This window comes from Pyxicephalus adspersus, chromosome 4, assembly GCF_032062135.1.
Source record: "Pyxicephalus adspersus chromosome 4, UCB_Pads_2.0, whole genome shotgun sequence".
In the NCBI taxonomy this organism is placed as follows: Eukaryota; Metazoa; Chordata; class Amphibia; order Anura; family Pyxicephalidae; genus Pyxicephalus; species Pyxicephalus adspersus.
In genome coordinates, this window is record NC_092861.1 from 32,594,067 (window position 1) to 32,606,124 (window position 12,058).

The 12,058-nt window shown below is 36.9% G+C and overlaps 1 protein-coding gene across 3 annotated transcripts in view; it reads right to left on the minus strand.

Annotated features, from left to right (window-relative positions):
• ARHGEF4 (Rho guanine nucleotide exchange factor 4) overlaps window positions 1-12,058 on the minus strand; it is a 95,883-nt gene that overhangs the window by 2,736 nt on the left and 81,089 nt on the right. For all 3 annotated transcript variants that reach the window (XM_072407755.1, XM_072407754.1, XM_072407756.1), the window contains 8 exons: window positions 7,706-7,885; window positions 7,064-7,255; window positions 6,453-6,632; window positions 5,013-5,245; window positions 4,144-4,273; window positions 3,239-3,370; window positions 2,008-2,251; window positions 1,199-1,276 (listed from right to left, as the gene is read on the minus strand). In XM_072407755.1, the coding sequence (XP_072263856.1) occupies window positions 1,199-1,276; window positions 2,008-2,251; window positions 3,239-3,370; window positions 4,144-4,273; window positions 5,013-5,245; window positions 6,453-6,632; window positions 7,064-7,255; window positions 7,706-7,885 (1,369 nt within the window). The remainder of the gene's footprint in view (window positions 1-1,198; window positions 1,277-2,007; window positions 2,252-3,238; window positions 3,371-4,143; window positions 4,274-5,012; window positions 5,246-6,452; window positions 6,633-7,063; window positions 7,256-7,705; window positions 7,886-12,058) is intronic.

A 12,058-nucleotide genomic window follows, 5' to 3' on the forward strand; every position in this document is an offset into this window, starting at 1 on the left:
TGTAGCAGTGGTGATACTTTTTTCTTAGTTTTTCTGGTATTTGGTAGCACTAAGGAACTTTGTGCACCAAGCTATGTGGATGAATGTTTGCACCCCATTGGCAGATACTAGTCACAGGTAGTGAATTGATTACAATAATTCAATCTTGCTCTACTCCTTTCACAAGTTTTTATCAGAGTGCACTTTATGAAGAATGTGCAGAATGTGTTTTTAATATTTATTTAGACATATGTGTAAAAGAAAAGAGTTATGTAAATGATCTTGGCTTTTGCACAGAGATAATTACAATATTACAGCGTGCTTTCACTTTACTGCTCAGCCTAACATAAGTCCAAAGGTTGATTGTTTTATTCAAAACAATGAAATCCATTTGTGGCTGATATCTCTGTCGGGAAAATATGATCACACAGCTAATTTATTCTCTCTCTAGTGCAACCATTCTCATCCAGAGTTCTGAGTAACTCCAGAGACTGCTAGGGGTTCCTTGAGGATTGGCAAATTGACCTTTATCATAATGGGGTTTTTTTTGGCCCCTAACCAACACCATTCAATAGAGCCAGTGAATGATTGTATTAGTTATCAGTGAGGATGGCACTCTTCTCCTGATCTACCAATGTTAATAGGGTATCCATTTTACTGACCTCCAATGGTGGAATCAATACTGCCAACCCCAGGATGCATTTCCTTACTAACCATCACTCTAAAGGAGTATGTTTGATTACCAAAGGATCCTCTGCTAGAATAATGGATTACTCGTCAGAAGGTCCAAGGTTTTTCTTTTGAGCAAGCAACCAAAATATGACATTCACATAAAAAAAATGTTGTCACTGACAATATAGTGATATGGAAATGATTTTTTTTCAGAAATGTCATTATGTCCTTTAAGCGTAGGCAAGACATGCACTTTTTTGGAGAATGTTGGGGTAGGGAAGGGTTATGCCTTGTCTGTCCGTGTTCCTGCTGTGGAAATTTACCCCTTGATTTGTCCAAAAGACTAAAATCACCAAAAAAAAAAAATGAGGTGAAATTCAGCATTTTAGGTTTGTTCACAGACCAAGAAGTGAGGGTAGACCTTCCAATAGGGATGTCTAAGAGTTGTTTTTTCTAAAAAGGAATTTCCCCTAAGTTTTGGGAGATTTGCTTCTTAAAATGTTTTTTTTCTCATTCTCATGCATATTACATTGACAGGGACACTCACCTTTTGGCTTTCCAGCAGGACGTGGTTTGTGGGCATTAATCATTGCTTGCTTTCGTTGAATTTCACTGATGCTGAACCCTAGGGACAGATATACAGACATTAGTGTCTCATTACTGATCCATGGCTGACACCTCTTTTTTTTTCTACCCTGTTTTCTTTTCTTTTATAATTAATACCACTTTTACATGTCCCATTTGCTGTAATAATAAAGTGGTGATCTGATTGCCATTTTACAGATCACCAGATAACATTCACTACTTTGAAAGCAGAGATGCCACAGGCCACAATGGGAATTTATTGTGTTACTTCAAACACCCCATTTCTTTTACAGTTTTTTTCCAATTTAAAACAATGACTCCTTTGAGTTTATAAAGCTTCTGCTCCCCGCTTTAGAAGTATTGAGATACCTCTGTTCACTGCCCGCACTACCTCCACTTATAGAAGCCTAACCGCCTGGAAACTAAATTTGATTTACTTAAAACAATATTAAATATTACATTATAAAAATCACAATCATATTTCTGATAGTCAACATTTTTCTGTTTTTCACTTTTTCAAATAAAGGCTCCTTTAAGTCACTGCTGATTTTTATACTAACAGGAACACTGTGTAATGGATACATACAAAGCTAATATCAATGGACTGTATATACAATCTTTTCATACACACAGATTTCTATATTCAATGGAAAAAAACTGTCACATTCGCAACCACGTTTCAGGTGGATAAAACTATTTTACTTATATTGCTCTAAAGATGTCCTAACACATCCTGTTAGGGTTGTGGCTTTCTATTAGATTACAAATTACCTGTCTGCTCATCTTGGAGCACCTGTTTTCTCTCTTCTTCGAAAGCCTGCAGCCAGCGCTGCTTCTGTTCGGGTTTCTTTGCCAGGAAAAGGTGAGTCTCCTCTGAGATTTTACTCTGCAGCTTAAATGCATTTTTCACAGTAATATTAAAGTCTTTGTCTTTACCATCCTCCACGTTAATGATTTCCATGTCATCCATGTTGATCTTTCCTTTGTAATATAAAATATCCCGTCGCAGTATGTCCTAGAAATATTTAGGATGTGGGTATTACACAACTTACACTGTCATTCTTCATGGGTAACACTTTATTTTGATATAGACTTATATATATTTATTTGATAATCTCTCAACCAGCAAGGATATCTCTGTATGTCAATGCCGGGAAAAGGTCCTTTGGCACGTAAGGCAAAATAGCCAACTTGTTCCCCCCTACAACTATGTGATGTGAACAACTTCAGAAGCATAGTTTGCAAGTCCTGCCCTTTATTGTTAATTATTATTATTATACAGTATTTTTATAGCGCCAACATATTACGCAGCCCTGTACATTAAATAGACTTAGCAAATGACAGACAGATACAGTGACATAGGAGGAGGAGAGGACCCTGCCCCGAAGAGCTTACAATTTAATAGGTGGGGAAGCAGCAAAATAGGAGAGGGGGATATATGAGCTCGATTTCTGCTGATATACCCAAAGTGTCCAGTTCTTCTTTCTACCCCTCAGTCCCACCTTGCTGTATGTCATCATATTATTACGAAGACATTTGTAATATACTATCAGTTTTGCAAAGCAGACCAATAATGTCCGAAATGGGTTTTAGCTATACTTAATTATTTGTGAGTATATAAATAAAAGAGTAACATTTGATTTGGCAACCATGAGTAAAAACCCTGGAAGACATTGCAGGAGCCAGGCATAGTTCTATGCTTTGACTTAACCATGTGCTAATAAAAAACGGAGTATAGATAACTGTTGTCAGGTGTTTGCCTGTGTATTGTCACGTCTGACAGCACAGAGAGGCCTATGTGAGAGAATAAATGAACTATGTATGGATTCCTAGGGGAGTATAACTACAGATGTCTAATCTGGACTGTATCTTTATAGAAGATGTAGTAGATGTGTATACATAATGACAAGAACAGCTCATTTAGGTATTAAAATGTGCCAGTAACTATATAAGCATTTGCTTTCAAAGGCTTTACAATAAAGTTAAATTGTTTATAAAATACCTTTTTGCAGTAGACAATCTGATGATCAAAAAGAAAAAATATCCTCTGTTGCCCCTTTGATTGCAGCTGTGAGAACTTGGTTAATTCTCCAGAGTGGATGAGTTCTGAGCTTCTTGTCAGAATGTCTTCACCCTTATAAAAGATGGAAGAATACGTGAAAGTTAATACCAAGGACAATTATGAACTTCTAGCACTTTGTATATCAAAACAATTAGACTGGTGGTGAGGTTGCGGTGCAGTTACTGCTTCCTCATGCCCCTGAACCACTTCTTCAATTAAAGCGCTACATGTAGTCCCCCCACACTCAGCATCCAGAAGAGAATGAGCAGTTCCAGTCCTAAAAAAACCACTACAGTAGTGCAGGTGCCAGCTGCATTGGAGCTGCATGGGAGCCACTGTACCCATTGCAAGTTTGAACAAAGCCCAAGGCTTTGAGGCTGCTAACCACGTTCAAATGAGCCCTGCATTTATTATAATTTTTATAAAGTAGGTAAGTAGGTCCTAAAAGCAATATGCAGTGTTTTACATATAGTTATTAATTTATTATGCTTGGGGATAAATAATAAAATAAAGTAAAACTCAAGAGGAGGGATTTCAAGGAACTCCCAGTCTCTTTGGTCATGTAATTATTTCGATCTTGTCTGCATGCTCTTGATTGGTAGATTGCATCATGCAATCACAATTCTGGATACAAAAGAAGCAATATTTTGTATCCATGAGAACATTCTGCTATTACTTACCACGCTTATGATACTGTACCATGATTATTATAATAAAAGCAATGTACCACCACTGAGATGCTTAGGTGAGTTCTAATTGCAGCATTAGTAGTGATAGAATGGTTAGTATTTAGGATCACAGATATCCTGTATGAGTTGGTGTAACGGTAATGAGAAGAGCCTTACCTCCCAGTCTTCTATAGCACTCTGCCAGTGGGCTATCTTATCAATGTTTTCTAGTCTTCTTTTCCGCTCATTGATTAGTTTAGCCACATTTTTCATAGCATTCAATGCTGCTTCTACATCTGCAAAATCCCTACATAAAAACAAACATGGTCAATGTTATTTAACCTCCTGAGCGTTAGACTGAGGTCTAGATTTCTGTACCAAAAGTGATCCACTGTTTTTCATGAAATTTTTTTTTTTTTTTGCCCGAACGAAGGTCGGGCTTAACGGCTAGGTGGTTAAAGGTTAACATTAATTTGAAAATAATATAGCTCCGTGACTAATGAATAGGATCTGCCCCACAAAGGGCAGGGAAAGCCTTGAGTCGTTCGACTCATTAAATTGCATTGTGAGGAACAGTAAGGAAAAATCGCAGTGAGCTTTGTGTTAGGAAAAATAGTCTGTCCAGAGTACATTTATCATTACAAAACCTGTAAACAAGGTTTTGATGTGCTAACACACACTGAAAAGATTATTTACTTCTAGTTGTTTTACTTGACATGCATTTACAGTAAAAGTACAGATATCAAATATCTGTTTAATAATTTATAAAATTTAAAAAATGTAAAAAAAAATTGGACAGCGATATGTGTAATAAGTTGGTGCTATATAAAAAAATGTGTAATAATAATATGAAATCCTAGTGCAGTAAAGCTCAGAACCTGTGTTCTGTGTAGATGTCTGAGAGAAGCAGATACCAAATTATAGTACAATTAGTAAGGATGCCTCATTACCTACAAACTGACAAATTGCAATTAGGGGATTTTTTTATTTACACAAATATGGGTGATATACTGTAGAAAATAGAATGTGGTTTTCCTTCAACATACCTATGCTGGGGGTTGGTATATTTGAGAAGCTCTGCCAGCTGTAAGGGATATTTGCAGATTTTCTGCACTGGTGTGAGTAGGAATCCATCCAGAGATATATCTATCATCTTCTGTACTAGCCGACATGTCTCAAAGAAATAGCCGTACTTCTTCACCTTGGAGAGCTTGGACAGTTCAGTGCAAGCATTTGGATGGTTGTTGCAGTACTCTGAGTAGATCTGAAAATCTGTTTGCTGATGTAGACAAAAGCACACGTATCAGAAAAACAGCATGCAAATGGATAAATAAATATATAAAATTTCATAGTCAAATATACAGCACACAAATCATATAGATATTGGAGATACACAGAGAAAATAGCATTTATATCAGGTACTACTGGAAAAATAGTAGTCAATTCTGTAATAGTATAAGGATTTCTAAATATATAAATGTTGCAACCACTCAGCAGTTAATTCAGTTTCAGTAAGTTGAATTCAGATTGACCATTAGTTTTCGCACTGATTCATGAAACCAAATCTGACTCAGTTAAGAAACAGATGTTTGGAAAATAACATAAGGTAAAAATTGTTAAAATTTTACCAATTAGTTCTAAGTTAAGGTTTTAGTGTATTTTAAAGTATATGTTCTTCCATCTGCGAACTAAAAATCATGAGTCTTTTGTATATGACAATTGCCATGGCAGCTATAGGAGGTTGGTTAGGTTTCAAGAGGGATATGTATCACCAATAAGTGCCACTGTAGCAATCAGGCTTGAGCCCTTACAATGAGTCTTTTGTGTAAACTGCTTGACATTCAGAATGTGCCTAACTGACAGGTTACTTTGTCTGCTCAGGCCCTGAATGTATATCTCTCCAACTTTGTCTTAGACTATTTCTAAAATAATTTATGCAATGTCTGTGTGTATCCTGAACAACATCCTTATACCTCTACTTTTATCAGTTATTGCCCTATGTACAGGGCAGCACAGTGGCTCAGTGGTTAACACTCTGGGCTTTACAGCACTGGGTCCCTGGTTTGAATCATAGCCAGGACATTATCTGCATGGAGTTTGCAGGTTCTCCACATGTAAACCCCCTTGTGGGTTTCTTCCCACATTCCAAAAACACCGTGGTTAATTGGCTTCCCTCCAAAATTTATATTAGACTGTATTAAAGACATATGACTATGGTATGGACATTAGATTGTGAGCTTTTTTGGGGGACAGCTAGGACTATGTACTTTGTACAGCACTGCGGATAATGTCGGCGCTATATAAATACTATGTAATATTAATGTACTGCCTTACCTTGTGACAAGCACAAATTTCAGAAAAGAAACTTAAAGCGGAATACAATGAGCTGGCTTGTGTCTATACTTCAATTGATAAAGGACCATTTGCCAAATTCAATAATTACAATAATGACACAGAATAGTGAGGAGAAATACTCCAGAACTTACATATTGAAGAAAGCAGGAACCAATCTCACTCAAATGTGGAGCATCCTTGTTAATGCGCTTTTCCAAAGTCTTCAGAAATTTCTTTTGGAATTTGTAGATGTCTTCAATGTTCCCAAAAATAGTCCATAGCTGCTCCTCAGTAAACATGTCTGCTCTTTTACGGCACTGCTTGATGTAACCCTTTACAAAAAGGAAAACAATATTTAATGAATAAAAATGCATTTTGACAGTATTGTGCTATTCAGTTTCACTTTCACAATTTCTGTGTACAGTATTTGTTCTATTGCAGCTTTTCAACAAATGGCCAGCTAAAGGCTGCTGCAGCCACATTTTTCTCAGTGTACCCAAATAACAGAAGGGGGTGACATTGCTTAATTTTTTTACCTATGCTCCAATAATCATTTAAGAAAAATAATCAATGTGTTCATTAATTGTTTAAGGACATCAAAGGCAACATTCTTGTTATAACATTAATTGTATTTTTGCCAGCAGCAGTAAGACACTTTAATACCTGATATGTATATCATCCGGTGTCCCATTGCACAGAATGAACAGTAACAGCCATCAATATAATATCTAACTACAGTTTTCCTTTAATCAGTATAATGTACCTCACAGATGTCCTTCAAATGCTTGATGTAGTCCTTCTCGGTGTTCAAGATCTCATTTATCACATTGGTTCTCATTTGTTCCTTATTTGTTGGGCCAAATCCATGACGTCTCAAGACATTCTTGGAATCCTGTTCTTTGTCTCCAAGCTTGCTGGAATACTCATCAGATGGTTCATCCTGGTTCACACGAAGCTGTGCACCAAAACAGCATTATTTTATAGTTATAAGAGGCAGCAGCGGTGGGTCATTCTCTTAGCACAGGGTAAAATGTTAGCTATGCAGAAATAAAATAAATTGAAGCTATGCAAGCAAAGGTCACTAGGGGGCGCTGCATGTAATAGTATACAAGAGCACAGTAACACAAGAAGAGCATTGAAATCTAGAAGTAAATATTGTAACACTTCTAAATATTTGCTAAAAAATATACACTGACTTTTATACTGACTCATATTTTTTTTTCTGGTAAGATGGACCCTGAACTTTATCGGGAAGATATATCATGTAAGACACAGAAATATTAAATTTCAGAGGTGAGAAGATGGCTCTCCTACAGGAGTGAATAATATTTTTTATTAATAGTGTACTAGAAGCTTCTCACGCTGATCATTTCATATCATCGTATTGATCTGATCCAATACTCACTCTGACAAAGTTTGCAGGGAACCATCCTTCACTGTCCAGGATCCTCCCCCACCACCACTCTTTGTTTGTGGCATCCATCACTTCAATGACACTTCCAGCCTTGAAGCCCAGCTCTTGGTCATCCATAGTGACATGGTCCCACAGTGCTTCTGCATACACCACACTGCCATCGCTGATCAGCTGTGAGGAAACACACATCATTAGTCACTTCCAGTGTTCATAGAATATTTATAATGCCTCTAACCCAGTCTCTTGGATACCTTGATCATCTCTAAGCCAAAATCTAGGCAGATAACAATACCATGTGAAAGAGGGATGACCTCATCAATAGCCTGCTGTTCCTTTGCTTTACATTTACAGGATGGAATGGGCCCTGAGATTCAAACACTGTACTGTGTGTCAGGGAAACCTGGAATAAAAAGCTGGATTATTAAATCCCCTACATCTTTGGTGTGTTACATATTTCATAAATGTTTATTATACATGTGTATTTATCTTTTTTCTTTTCCAGTTCAGCTTTATTCCTAAATAATGTCATGCTCTACCCTATAAAATGTTTCCGGTATTGAGGAAACACAAATGAGTAATGAATTTGGGCGACATCCTGGGTATAGTGTCTGTCCAGTGGGTACAGACAGCTTGTGCCAGTAATGATCCCCTGTATTAGTACTTTAATATTTATTATTTCTCTGCACCACAGTCATTGTGTTGTGCAATTCATATCCTAGCTGAGGAAGATCTTTGAAAAATCCAGGCACAATCTAAATATTCATAAGAGGTAAACCTCTTGCCATTCATTTAAGAAGGATTAGTTGTAATATTGTTATTAAAGAAGAGAGACCATGAAACAGCCAGACCGTCTCTTTTGTCTATGCCATGTCCAGTTACACTTCTCAGTGACACACATTTATAATTCTGCCTGAGAAATCAGCCACTACATTGCTTGTAATTGATCTCCCCCTACTTGGACATGATTTATGGTGACAGGGAAGCTAAATTTCTCTCTGTGTAAGTGGAAAGACCTTTTAGGATGGAAGCTATTGATCATTTACACTATTCAGCTGAGTTCAGACAGGCAATGGTAACAGGAAATCCTGGGCAGTCCCCAACAGTTGGCACTTTGCGATTTCTATGCTGATTCTTCATCAACCAACTTTTTAACATTTTACAACAAACAATACTGAATTACTCACTAACACCCCTTATTAATTTCCTATGGGAAAGGTGTAGGTGAAATGCAACATGCAGCATCTTAACTGTTGGCTCGGCTCATAGACGTGATGAAGCAATGACTGCACCTCACACGCATGGAAAAAATAATCTGCACAATTGTGTTTTTACTTTTGCCAACTCGCCTGTGACATTGGTAGTATATGTTATTGCAGCAAAACTTTATTATAAAGGGGGCCAGGAATGCAGACCAGAGTATATTCTGTTACCTGCCCTTAAAATGCTGCTCAGTTAGAAATGTAACTGACAGTTTATTAGCTTTTGTTTCTCTAAGCTTGAACAGGTAAAGATGATGTTGCTTGAAAAGATAATGTCTTGGTTGGAAGATGGAGCATGTTTACTGTGATTTGGTAGCAGTTATAATAAGTAAAGTGATGCTCATATATTATAGACTATATGAATATCTTAATGCCAGACTATGTAGTTGTATGTAGTCCTGCTCTGTTCTTGCAATGTATTGCACCTGGTTTACTCTAAATGTTGACTGTCTTGTATTGGCTGTTTAATTAGTATGTTATGTTGGGGAAGGTACAGCAACCAAAGCCTAGACTTTAAGTCTGAATAAGTCCTAGAGTCCTAGAATAAGTCTGGGACTTATTGTTCAGCTACAGCATGTATACAACTGTATCAAGCTTAGAGGATCCGGAAACTTACCGGAAAAATGGAAATCCCAGCTTTATAAGTGGTGCCACCATGCTGGTTATTTAAAGTGTTGTGGGAGTTGCAAAAGAAACTTTATCTCACCCAGGGTAGGGGGCAGTCCGGGCCAGGTGGTAGGAATGGCAATATTTTATTTTTGGATAATAATATAATGGATTAAGAAACACAATGATGATAGACTGACTGCCCTACTATACCCTAAAGAAGAAGAAATAGAATAGCTGTATTCGAGAATAGCCAGGATCTCATGAAGACCAGCTTTATCTATCTGCACTAACTCAACTGAAAGGGATGTGTGTCCTTTACCCTAACAGAATGTTTTTGTTACATGAGCATAACAACTTCATATTCAGGATTACTAATCCTTTATCACCCCTCCACCCTTTTCGGCAGGTGTTTTGTATAACTCACTATTGGAAATCAGTCAAGTAAATAGGAGCACCTTTTTCTTCCTCCCTTCTGGGCTTTGCTATTGTGTTATGATGGATGAAACTTCTGGAAAGATTATTATAGGATAAGCTGAGCTACCAGTTTTTAAAATAACAAGCAAAATTGCTTTCTCATCTGCAACCATGTGATGGTGTTTATTCAGTATAGAAAACGTGTCGCTGTGAAAAAGAAAAAGTCTGTTATACTATTTCGGCCACAAAATATGTGAGAATATTTGGGATATCACTAATGACTCAATGCATATGATAAAAAAAAAAAAAAAAGTATCAATTTTTTTAAATGCATTTTTTTAAAGAAACAGAATTAACAAAATTCTAACATCCAGTGGGCCTAAGACAAATCCCATCTGTCATGGATATAGTCCAAAACTTGGTGCTGGGACATTTTTTTGATACTTACATATACTTACATTTGTAGCACTGATACCATTAGTCAAAAACAGAATGTGGCATGAGGAAGAAGCCTGCATCTATCAGGCAAGTGAAAGGGCCAAGCTCCCATTAACACCAATGCAAAGGACAATGTCACCATGCACATCCATTAACCAGCCTTGAAAGTATCCCTATTTGTTTTAAAATTAAGAGATGTATTTATGTAACTTCAATGTATATTTTCATCCTCTGCCAAGGTAGAAGCCTCTTTTCCAAAAAGCACATGAAAGCCTTACAAAGGGAACTTCCCAGGGCACAAATGACTAAGCAATAGGACTTCTGATAAGTGATAAGTGCACAATAAGTTGGCGATGTCATGGAAAAGGCAATCATATTTGCTGCACAAATGTGGGCATTAGGAAAAATGTAGGTGAATGGAATAACATTTCAGCTTTATAAATGCCAAAAACAGAAAATAGCAACTTGATGTCCATACTACAGTTCTATGGACTAAAATTGGCACATTCAGCAACAGCAAACAAATTCCTTTATGTATTTCACACTAATGAGCTTAAAGAAGATTTTCCATTACAGTGGCAATCCTATAAAGAAGATACCTAGTAAAAGAAGGCTTACTATACTTACCTTTCTGGTGGCCTTTCTTAAAAAGCCACTGCTTTATTTTTGTGTGGCCCTATCATTATGAGCTGGCGAGAGGAACCCCAGCAAATGCAGTTCACTTCAGCTGGGAAATTCTCCTTCTTAAAGGATAAACTCTTCTTTTAGCAGGAATCTCTAGTTTATATAATTGCCTCTTTACTGACAGGTTTTCATTATTCAGAAACCTTATGATTATAAAATGAAAATGCATCAAAGTATTCTTTTGCTGTTGTTCTGTTGACAAATAAATTCTTCCAGTTCTCTTCCCCATGCATGGACGGCCAATTTTCTATAAATGGATCTTGCACTCTGCAAACTGATATGAAAGTGATGGCAGTCCCTATGTGGCTGTAGTGATTTGTTAGGTATTTTGGACAGTATGCATCCTAATGTATTTGCCCAGCTCCAGGCAAACCTCCATCTGGGTTTTGTATTTTTGATAGATGTGTTTTATATTGGATGTAGTGTGCAGAAATACTAGTCTTTTCTTTAATGTTTATTGCTTCTTTTGGTTCCCTTGTCTTCGCTACATGTCCATTGTATCAATGTGTCACCAAAACAGGAACTGAAGGAAAAAAAACCATGATGGTTCATAGAGAGCAGTAAAAGCCCGATATAGATTCTAAACCTTCCCATCACTGAGTACACCTACATTTATAATTTGACTGTAGGTGGGATTGAATCAACATTTTCCCTTACATTGTTACTTACAGTGCAATTATAGATTTAATATTATGTATATATTGATATAAATATATATATGTTGTATAGTGACAACATAACATGCCATGTCCATAGTAATGTCACTAACTGTCCCTCATGGGAGCTCACAATTTAATGACCAAGCCATAGTTACTGTGTATGTCCACAACATATTCCTGAACTAATCTAGGAGAAAGCCAATTATACATCAGCATGTTTTATATGAAACTGGGACTCCCTGCATGAAGAGAATACAAGCCACCTGATGATAGATTTTTAA